The sequence below is a fragment of the Haliotis rubra genome, unplaced genomic scaffold (assembly GCF_003918875.1).
Source record: "Haliotis rubra isolate DU_JTF1 unplaced genomic scaffold, ASM391887v1 Scf42, whole genome shotgun sequence".
NCBI classification, from domain to species: domain Eukaryota; kingdom Metazoa; phylum Mollusca; class Gastropoda; order Lepetellida; family Haliotidae; genus Haliotis; species Haliotis rubra.
Window position 1 is genome coordinate 2,275,600 of NW_025767102.1, and position 11,444 is coordinate 2,287,043.

The window sequence follows — 11,444 nt, forward strand, 5'->3', positions numbered from 1 at the left end:
CCCCTCTCTGGATCCGCCAATGTGGCGGCTATCTGTTAACAATTGCGTCTGGACCAGACATTCCAGTGATTCACATCGTGAACATCGATCTACATGTGTCAACCAATATCCCAATTGAGTAGATCGATGCTCATGCTGTTGATCACTGGATTGTCTGGTCCAGACTCGATTATGTACAGACCGCCGCCATATCGCTGAAATATTGCTGAGCGTGGACTTAAACAACAAACAAAGCAAACTAAAATTGCTGTATTGATGTAAAGGATGATTTTAAGTGTGCACACTAGGCTGCGTATCTTCATAAATTGCGCAACTATTTATATGGAAACTCAATTCCTATTAAGTCTATTGCGTACAGATGCGCTTTAGTTTCTGTAAATACTCAAAAAATTTGATCTTACATGCGTACACATAAAATAGATAACAGAACTGTGGTAATATTGAGAGGTTCTATTTCAGCAAATGAACGAAGCAACTTGCAGTCTTTCTTATTGTTCATCATATTACAGATGAAATATATATAACAAACACGTAAACTAACATTTAAACTTTAATATATTTTTACAATTGGGGGAAAATTGCAAAATACCCAACTGAGTTTGAGTGAGGTGGGTACAAATTATGTGGTTACTCAAAGGACAATTAGGATACCCAACTGAGATGAACACAAGCGAGTACATAACTCAGTGACCCAAAAAGTTATCTGTAGCTCTGGGTATGTTTAAAACCAGCTGTGAAGGATATGGCACCAAATGAACACAAGGGAAAAAGAGCCCATAAAATGTCTATGTTATTGGGAATAGTTGGCTAATGTTGATTTCTGATGTGAAATCCATTATCAGTACATTTGGGAAGTATGAACACTGATACGTCGTATCCCAATGCTTATGATGCCAATCACTGGATCATTTGGTCCAGACTAAGTTACTTAGAGACCACCATCCTACAGCTGGAAAATTGCTAAGTTAGGCATAAACAACAAACAAAAAACTGAAACAGATTTTGAATATTTCAAATTATACATTTCTCTGAGAATTGTCGAAATTTATCAGTGGAAAGATTCAGTTGTGATTCTCATTGTGAGTAAATGCGACTTATGATCAGTTTTGTCTTTTTTCAGCTAGTTTCCTTGCTAAGGCTGTGGACATCCCAGACAAGACTGTTATATTTCAGGTGTGGGACACAGCAGGACAGGAGAGATTCCGTAGTCTTATCCCCATGTATCTCCGGGATGCCAAGGCGGCCATTGTTGTCTATGATGTCACAGACCTGGTGAGTGATATATCGAGCATATCATCCCCAGCTCAGAAAGAGTCACGGGGGGATATAACTTTGAACTTGTTCCTGATGATCTGTCTGTCCATCACTCATTGGCGGTTAGGGTAGCCTAGTGGTGAAAGTGTTCTCTCTTCAAGACCCAAATTCGATTCCTCACATGGGTACAATTTGTGAAGCCTGTTTCTGGTGTCCCTGAAGTAATATTGATGGAATATTGCTAAAAGCGGAGTAAACCAAACCCATCTTCCCGAGGCAAGGGAGATAACTTACTGTAAACGTCAAATTCCTCAGTAACCCTTGATGATTTAGCCAGAAATTTTGGAGTGATGGGCCTAGTGACTTCTAATGCTTTGGGGTTTGGGAAAGAAATATTTTTCCAAGTTTCCATGACAGCACCAATGATTTAGCCTGAAAATATCACTAGTAAGCAAATTGTCAAAACAGTTGAATATTGTTTCCCCAAATTTGACATGAAGATACATCTAGTAGTGAATTGGAGACTTTATAGTTTGAAATGTTTGAAGGAATATTTTACTTGTTTCCCTTGCAACAACTTTGAAAACTGAAAATGACAGTAGTGCTTGTTTCTGGAGCAGTTATTAAATTATTCAATATCTTGCCAAACGTGGCACATAAATAGGTACAGTAATATGCTGGTGCAGTTTGATGGTTTGGAATATTTGAAATATTTATTTGGTTTCACTTTCCTGCCATAAAATGTTTTTTCACCAAACCACCAAACTTGGCATATAGATAGATCAAGTGGTGAACAGGTGACTTTCAATAGCTTGGGACTTATTACACAAACATTTTACAAGTTTCTGGGACACCACAATTCATGTATGTGTATTCATGATAACTATTTACTGTTGTGGAGGATATACCGAAATACTGCTAACAGTGTACCTGTGAAGATCCGTGTTAGAATTGATCTTCAGCAACCCATGCTCATCATAAGAGGCGACTAACGGGATTGGATGACCAGACTCACTGGCTTGGTTGACACATGTCATTGTGCAGATCAATGCTCATGCTGTTGATCACTGGATTGTCTGTTCCAGACTCAATTATTTACAGACCTCCGCCATATAGCTGGGAAATTGCTATTAAGTGCTATTAGTGAGTGCGGCATTAAACAACAAACCAACCACCCAATATGAAATATTCCACAAGAGTGTTGAGTATTTTTGTATGTTATTAAATGGAACATTAGACATGCATAAGTAATGAAGTTGTAGTTTCAACTGATTCGAAATTAAAATAATTATCACATATCAAGAATTTTGTGACATTTGATTATATTTGCATGGTGTTCTACTGGTGTTTTGAAAGGTGAGTGAACACGTATTAGGCACCTCACTTTGAGATGGTTACCTGTTATTAGCCCTTCAAGGGTAATCTTAATTCCACTGATACTTGCAGGAATCATATAAAAACATCAAAGGTCACTGGCTACAGATGCTTCACAAACACGGACCCACCGATATTCGAGTAGCCATTGTCGGCAACAAGATAGACAAGATGTCAGAGAAGGTTGTACCCACAAAGGTGAGTGAAGGCAAACAGGGTAGTGTCAAGGAGTAAGGGACTGATCATAATTATGACTAGGGTGGATGATGATGATTTTTATGGAGAAGCATGTACAATGAGAATGCCCCCGCAACATTTATGTACAAAGTAAGTGCCCCCCCCTGTCATGTACAAAATCAATTATCCCCCAACTTCCCATAATTTTTAAGTATAATTTTTAAATATTTATATGTACAATATTGATGATCCCCCTACCTCCCTAGAACAAAATGGGTGCCCCAGCCCCCCTTAAACTTAAAATCAACATTACCCCCCTCCCCCAACACCTCACCACTAGCCATAAATTATGAAATTATTTTCCCTAATATAGATTATAGAGATGCTGTGTGCGCAATGGTGTAGGATGAGTGTTGGTGGAGAAGGTTCGTGTCCATATTGATGTTGGTGGAGATGCACTTGGTCTGAGGGGGGCAGTGGGGTAGCCTAGTGGTTAAAGCGTTCGCTCGACATGCTGAAGACCCGGGTTCGAATCCCCACATGAGCACAATGTGTGAAGCCCATTTCTGGTGTCCCCCGCCGTGATGATGCTGGAATATTGCTAAAAGCGGCGTAAAACCAAACTCAGGCAGTCAGTCAGTAAAGCGTTCGCTCGACATGCTGAAGACTGGGGTTCGATTCCCCACATGGGTAAAATGTGTGAAACCCATTTCTGGTCTCCCCTGCCGTGATATTGCTGGAATATTGCTAATAGCAGTGTAAAACCCAACTCACTCACTCACTCAAAGTCTGAGGATCTTTGTTTGGTAAAAGGATGGAACTCATACTATTTGGGGATGACCAGGCCAATGGACCAAGCATACAGCCTTCATTTAAGTATGATGAATAACCCATAGGCTGTTCTTCAGTTAAGTGCCATATACACTTAAATTAACCTGTGACATATTACTTTACCATGAACCATTTATGACCTTCTTGACTGTTACAGGAAGCTCAGAAATTTGCTGAGGATCACAGGTTTCTTTTCATAGAGACATCAGCTCTCACAGGAGCCAACGTAGAAAAACTCTTTTATGATGTTGGTAAGTGGCACCATTTATAACAGCATCTTTGTTCTCGGTAACCCAGTCAAATAATCTTAGCTTTACAAGCAAACTACAAGCAAAATAGTACTTTACAGTTCAGTACCAGTAGTACAACAAAGGACTGGGCTTACTCATGGAGCAACACCTGGAATCTTTGGAGAATTCTTTATGATTTATAGTGGAATCTTTGGAGAATTCTTTATGATTTATAGTGGAATCTTTGGAGAATTCTTCATGATTTATAGTGGAATCTTTGGAGAATTCTTTATGATTTATAGTGGAATCTTTGGAGAATTCTTCATGATTTATAGTGGAATCTTTGGAGAATTCTTCATGATTTATTTGGAACTTCCATTGATGTCATTTGAATTAGGTCTCATGTCAAGCAGGAGAATCTGTGTCCAAACTACACATTATGTCGTAAAGGGTTTAATCTCCAAATCATCATCATGAAGCAGGAGCAGTTATGTTTGTTAAGAAAACCAACACTTTTTAGCATACATTTCTAAGTCTACAGTGCTGGAGGTATTATTTGCTAATTGGTAACCGTAGCTAAACCGATCTCAAAGATAAGCCGAGGTTAAAAATAATATTTATTCTAGCTGGCCTATTGCCCCTGTACACCCAGCAGAAAATGGGTACCTGGTGGGATAAGTCATATGACTATTAACCTTTTAGGCAGCTTGGATTATATAGCTTAATATTGTCGATTATGTCGTGAGCATTTAGCGAATGCCTCTGCGACATGGCTATAACAATGGCTTTATTACTATTGCATGTCAATAACTATCTACTCACAGTACTTTCGGACCCGTGAAGATCTGGGTTAGAATTGATCTTTAGTAACCCATGCTTGTCGTAAGAGGCGACTAAAGGGATCGGGTGGTCAGGCTCGCTGACTTGGTTGACACATGTCATCGGTTCCCAGTTGCGTAGATTGATGCTCATGCTGTTGATCACTGGATTGTCTGGTCCAGACTTGATTATTTACAGACCGCCGCCATATAGTTGGAATATTGCTGAGTGTGGCGTAAAACTAAACTCACTCACTCACAGTAATTTCATGATGTAGTTTTAGGCTGTGGGAAGCACTCTGGTTTGTTTACACATTAATTTCTTTAATTTATGGACCAAGAACATTTCCATGCCTTGCCCACGCCATGTTTCAGCCCATCTTCTGGGAGATACTCTAGATGACGAGGTTCCCAGTCGAGATAGTACAGAACTGAATGTGCAGCTCTCCGATGAAGTTCCTCCACTTGTAAAGAGCAGGAAGAAGTGCTGTACTCATTTGTGATGCTGGCTCAAATCATGTTGTGGTACATGCCCACCTTCAGGTAGATTGTTATTATGAAGGTGGATAGAGTAGTAAACACAGTTTAACATACTCACATGTGGTGTGGTCAAACTCTGCTGTGTTGAAGTTGACCAGACCTATGTAAATAATTTCAGGTATCCGAGTCTGGTCACAACAGAAACCTATGGTTAAATACGTGGGTCCAAACTTCTACTTTGAGATATCCATAGGCTTCACACTTCAAAGTTTGACACTGCAGTGTTAGTGTGTATGTATGTATCTTTCCAAACTAGCTTCTGTAGGAGATAATGCTACAATGAAATTGTACCATAGTGCTAGCCTCAACAGTTGATATCGATACAATGAAACTGTACCATAGTGCTAGCCTCAAGAGTTGATATTGATACAATGGAATTGTACCATAGTGCTAGCCTCAACAGTTGATATCGATACAATGAAACTGTACCATAGTGCTAGCCTCAAGAGTTGATATCAATACAATGAAACTGTACCATAGTGCTAGCCTCAACAGTTGATATCGATACAATGAAACTGTACCATAGTGCTAGCCTCAACAGTTGATATCAATACAATGAAACTGTACCATAGTGCTAGCCTCAACAGTTGATATCGATACAATGAAACTGTACCATAGTGCTAGCCTCAACAGTTGATATCGATACAATGAAACTGTACCATAGTGCTGGCCTCAACAGTTCATATCGATACAATGAAATTGTACCATAGTGCTAGCCTCAACAGTTGATATCGATACAATGAAATTGTACCATAGTGCAAGCCTCAACAGTTGATATCGATACAATGAAATTGTATCATAGTGGTAGCCTCAATAGTTGATATCGATACAATGAAATGCTATCTTCAGCTGGAGATATCACAACAATTAAATTGCATCATAAAATGCTGTTTTCACAAGAGATATCGCCACAGTGAAATTGTATGATAATGCTAGCCTCCACAGGAGATATCACCACAATTGAATTGTATCACAGTGCTTAGAATGATGGAGATATCACTACAATGAAATTGTATCACAATGCTTCTTCAAAGCCTGCACAGGAGATATCGCTACAATGGAATTGTATCACAGTGCTTAGAATGATCTTCAACTGGAGATATCGCTACAATGAAATTGTATCACAGCACTATCTTCAACTGGAGATATCGCTACAATGAAATTGTATCACAGCGCTATCTTCAACTGGAGATATCGCTACAATGAAATTGTATCACAGCGCTATCTTCAACTGGAGATATCGCTACAATGAAATTGTATCACAGCGCTATCTTCAACTGGAGATATTGCAATGATCAAAGTACATCTCCAGTGACAGGAGAGATTACAACAATGAATTTCCGTCACAATGCTATTGTTTACAGCAGATATGGCCCAAGTGAGGTTATATGACAATGCTTTGCAGCCCATCCTGTCATCAGTTTAATGAAACTTACTTCACTTTGTTATAAGATAACTTTATTAACATAAATGCCCTTCTTGTCAAGGAGGAACTCAAACCTAAAATAAATGAGAGTTATCTCCCCTATATGTGTAACAACAGCTTCAATGACCTCATCAACTGACATCACTAGTCTGCCGCTGAATTGGTTCAGATGTACCTTGTGAGAAACAATACTGAGCTATATCTTGTAATACCTATAGCTGTTGGTAGCAATGTGCAATTATAATGTTACCTTTTTATACCATACATACAAAAATGAAAATTAACGTAACACGAAACCAAAGTTAACCTTGCTGCAATCAAATGACAATTAGTCAAACTGAGGGTATATATATCTGTATTCATATATCTGTATACATTTTTCAGGTCATATTGACATTTTTACAGCATATGACAATGTTTTAGATATTTTGCCCTTCATTGAGTGTATCAAAAGTTTTAATACTTCAGTATGCTGCATTTAATAAGAACATGATTGTAACGAATGGTGGATATAATGAACTGCTGTTTGGTCCTGACAGATTCCTGTTTATTCGAGTCAATATGCGTATATGGTGAACTATGGCTAGATTTGAACTAGAATTAGTGGTGCCTCTGTGTTTGTTATAACAGTATTCTGTATGTACAACAACGAAATCTATTTTTTTCCTCCACAATTTTCTCATTTTCTAATTGCTAGATGTTTTAGAGCTACATGTGATTTGTAATTGTCTTGTACATAATACACAATGACTTCTAGAAATGTAGTGAGTGAGTTTAGGTTTACGCAGCTTTTAGCAATATTCCTCTGCACTAGCATCCTTACGAAAAGGCTATTGACAGTCAGTTTTGTTTAAATGTACATATGTAGTTATTAGTTGTCTTGCCATTAGTGTTCCTTTTGTGTCAATATTTTACATTTTATCTTTTTTTTAATTTTTACTTTTTCGACAATGCTTTTAATATTTATCTGTGTATTGTGTAGTTTAGTCTGTGGATCTCTGAAATTGACAGATGGAGGTCAAGATCCAAATTACATTTATGACATCACTTGTTGAAATTATTAAGATATTAGAGTTATTACTGTTAACCTTTGGTCCTCAGAAAAGCCAGAAAAAATGAATGAGAATTCTTTCATTTAACTTTGGTTAAATGTCTGTATATGTTGACTATTCTGGCCTCCTGACAACATGTTCACAAGAGTTTCTGTACTGTTGCAATATGATTTTAAGAGATGGGCTATCTAGGTTTGGTACATTCTCTTCCCACAGAGGTTACTTGTCATATCTTCCTATGAACCTCTGTCCTAATACGGCCATATTTCCCGGTTCTCATAAAATCCCCTAGCGGCAAAAAATCGCAACAAGAATTATTTCCTTTCTTTTTATCCAATCAGAACATGTGATACATCGACTTAGATCCAACTTGACTGATGCAAGTGAAAATGGGGCCACAAATATCTCTCTTCTCTGCCGGGATTTCTGTTGATGTGACACACAAGACATTTAATGGCAACTTGTCCGTTGTCCTCGAGGTCCAGCAGTACATGACTGAGTTCTGTCTAGAAGAAACGTTTGCGCATTGCTCAGGGGAAGAGGTTTTAGTTTTCCCGAAGCATACGGATATTACAGAGGCTTTGCAAAGGATCACTTTTGAAACAACGTCGCTGATTGCACAACTAAATCTGATTGCAACCAATATCGACTCTTGAACACTCACACCATGAAAGGGCCGTATTAGAACAGGTTCGTAGGAAGATATGACAAGTAACCTCTGTGGGAAGAGAATGGGTTTGCTAGTCAATTTCAGATTTTTGTAGTCAAGGGTTTTCATTCTTCCAAATACAAGTAGAAAGTTGTTATTTGTGAGGAAATATATATATAAATTTTACTACCAAATTAGGGGTGTAAATCAAACAGGTTCCTGTTGGTGGCTCCGACAAGTGACCACAAGCAAGACAAAACATTAAATACTTCCTAGAAACAAAAAAATCAGGTCCGGGTTAGAATTGATCTTCAGTAACCCACGCTTGTCGTGAGAGGCGACTAACGGGATCGGGTGGTCAGACTCGCTGACTTGACTGACACATGTCATCGTATCCCAATTGTGTAGATCGATGTTCATGCTGTTGATTCCTGGATTGTCTTGTCCAGATCCGATTATTTACAGACCGCTGCCACATAGCTGGAATAAAACTAAACTCACTCACTCACATTGTATGGTCAGGCCCATGTGTCATGTGTTAATCATTGTACATGCTGCAAGAATCCACCATGCAGAGTTGAATCAGGCTAATTAGTAATATATGAGTAATCCACACCAAAACGTATCTGAAGATATGTTAGAGTCCTAGATTTGAAGTGAGTATGATTTCTTATTTGATTTGAAGTGAGTATGATTTCTTATTTGATTTGAAGTGAGTATGATTTCTTATTTGATTTGAAGTGAGTATGATTTCTTATTTGATTTGAAGGGAGTATGATTTCGTATTTGTTAGCACCATATGTATGCTTGGGGTTTCATTAAAGTTGTTATCATGTGACACCAGCATCATTTCAGTCCTCCTTTCCTCATCCTCAACCTACCGTGATATAACTGTAATACTGGTCAAAACCAATAGAAACAAAATGCTTATGCATGTTTAAAGCATCTTAACTGCATCACTTGAATTTCTGTGACTAGAAACAAATTGTAATGTAAATTTGAATTTCTTTTATTATTTTCTACCCCCATATGAAGCAAAGACATTTGATTTCATTTCTGAAAGTTTGCTTCTGATGAAGTAAAAACAGCATCAAAATATTCTGAAAACTAAATAAATGGAGCTTCTTTTCACATTTCAAAGGACCAAAGAGATTTGAACATGTTTTTAGACTATTAGACAAATGTCCTTGGCTTTTGAGGAATTAAAGAAAGATATTACTTTTTAACTCACCAGCAGCAAAAATCTGACTTTTTTGTTGTTGTTTTATTCCAGATAAAAAGCTGTTGCATGTAGAGGTCTGGGCCCAGGTTACCAATGGACCCCTTAATAGCATAATGTCACATTACATTGATCTGGATATTTTTTTAAAGAATTACAAAACTACACACACAGAGACATCCACTAATACATGATGAAATATTGGTTGTAGTTTTCAACAATCTATTATTTTAGAAAAAATCCCAACATTCTGTTGACTGATCCCTTACAAGAAAATTAAAGATTAAATACACTAGTAATTTAAGGAATTTATTACCACTCAAAACGCTTATGATAAATCATCCAATTTTGATAAAACTTGAGTTAAATCTGAGGTTTTGACTACTTAGTCTCCATGTGCTTTATTGTCCTTATGACTTCATGGTGTGAGTTCATTTTCTGCTGATTCTTAATATCGTGTCATTCAGATCTGAATTATGGCATTTTAATTCTTAAAAGTAATATTTCGCCCAGTACTTGTCAATTTGTTTATTTTGGATAGCTTTGTTTAATTACTCTCCTGACAAACTCAAGTAATACTGTGTTTAGTGCATGTATCATAAATAAAACCAGTGGCATTATAATGCTGATATATATGTGGTTATACATATAAAGCCTGTGCTTCATATGATCATTACATGTCATTGTGTGTATGAATTATGTGACATTAAATGTGTGTGGTTAGTAGGAATAGTGCATATATTAAATGTGTGTGTTACATACATATAATTCATAAGTAGCATACACACATCAAATTTGTGTGTTTCATATAAATATTACATGTATAAATTGTATATCTATAATTCATATGCAGGTAACACAATAACTATGTGCATTTCATATAAATATTACACATTTCAAATGTGTATATTACATAGGTATAATTCATGTGTAGGATATACTTATCTAATGAATGTGTTTCTTATGACTATGAAACATGAAAGGTCTATATTTCCTATATAAAATTCACATACAATTAACACATATTAAATGTGTGCATTTCATAAGAATATTACTGTACACATTTAGAATGTGTATAGTACACACGTAAAATTTATACGTAGTTGGTTCGTTGGTTTGTTATTCTACGATGCTCTCAGCAATAGTTCAGCTGTATGGTAGCGGTGTGTACAATAATCAAGTCTTGGCCATACGTAGGTTAAACATATTAATTATGTGTGTTTATTATAAATGTAACACATATCAAACATGTATAACCCATATGTAACATTCATATGTAGGTAGCACACATTAAATACATTCCCTTCATTTGAATGTTGTATATTTAATACTAGTAAGTACAATACATGTATATGATTCATATTGATGTTTTACTTATTAAAGATATGCACTTCATTTGAATGTCATATATACCAAGTGTGTATTATGTAATGATCATATGTATATAAAACATTAAATTTGCCACTTCATTTAATGTGTATATTACATATGGCACTGAAATATGTCATAAAAGTTGAGTTATGTTATGCTCTTTATTAAGATATGTTTCAATTGAGAAAAAGCAGTTGTTATTATCATACAACTGGGATATACTAAATGAGAAATTTAGTCACACTTCCTTACCTCTTTCTCATGTGCACTCAGGAATTAATTAACCAACTTAATTTCACATAACGTTTTTACCCATGTGTTTTAGCCGTAATGTATATTTTTGTGAGGAAAATGTTTTGTTGAAAATAGGTCATGTCAAGGGTGAGTGAGTGAGTTTGGTTTTACGCCGCTTTTATTATATTCTAGTAATATCAGCATGGGACATATTCTATATTTATATAGAATGATGCATCTTATTACACCTATCAAAATGAGTGAGTATG

At 36.6% G+C, this 11,444-nt stretch overlaps 1 protein-coding gene and 1 long non-coding RNA gene across 2 annotated transcripts in view; one reads left to right on the forward strand and one right to left on the reverse strand.

The window, feature by feature from the left end:
• The window catches only part of LOC124288539 (ras-related protein RABF1-like), a 22,368-nt gene extending 16,971 nt beyond the window's left edge, over positions 1–5,397 (forward strand). Inside the window, exons 3-6 of the mRNA XM_046725084.1 lie at positions 1,121–1,272; positions 2,701–2,826; positions 3,794–3,887; positions 5,060–5,397. Of these exons, the coding sequence (XP_046581040.1) occupies positions 1,121–1,272; positions 2,701–2,826; positions 3,794–3,887; positions 5,060–5,187 (500 nt within the window). The 3' untranslated portion in view covers positions 5,188–5,397. The remainder of the gene's footprint in view (positions 1–1,120; positions 1,273–2,700; positions 2,827–3,793; positions 3,888–5,059) is intronic.
• The window catches only part of LOC124288541, a 17,848-nt gene extending 6,761 nt beyond the window's left edge, over positions 1–11,087 (reverse strand). The window contains exons 1-2 of the long non-coding RNA XR_006901470.1: positions 10,858–11,087; positions 8,671–8,675 (exon numbers count right to left, since the gene is read on the reverse strand). This is a non-coding gene — a long non-coding RNA (uncharacterized LOC124288541). The remainder of the gene's footprint in view (positions 1–8,670; positions 8,676–10,857) is intronic.
• Positions 11,088–11,444: the final 357 nt, after the last annotated feature.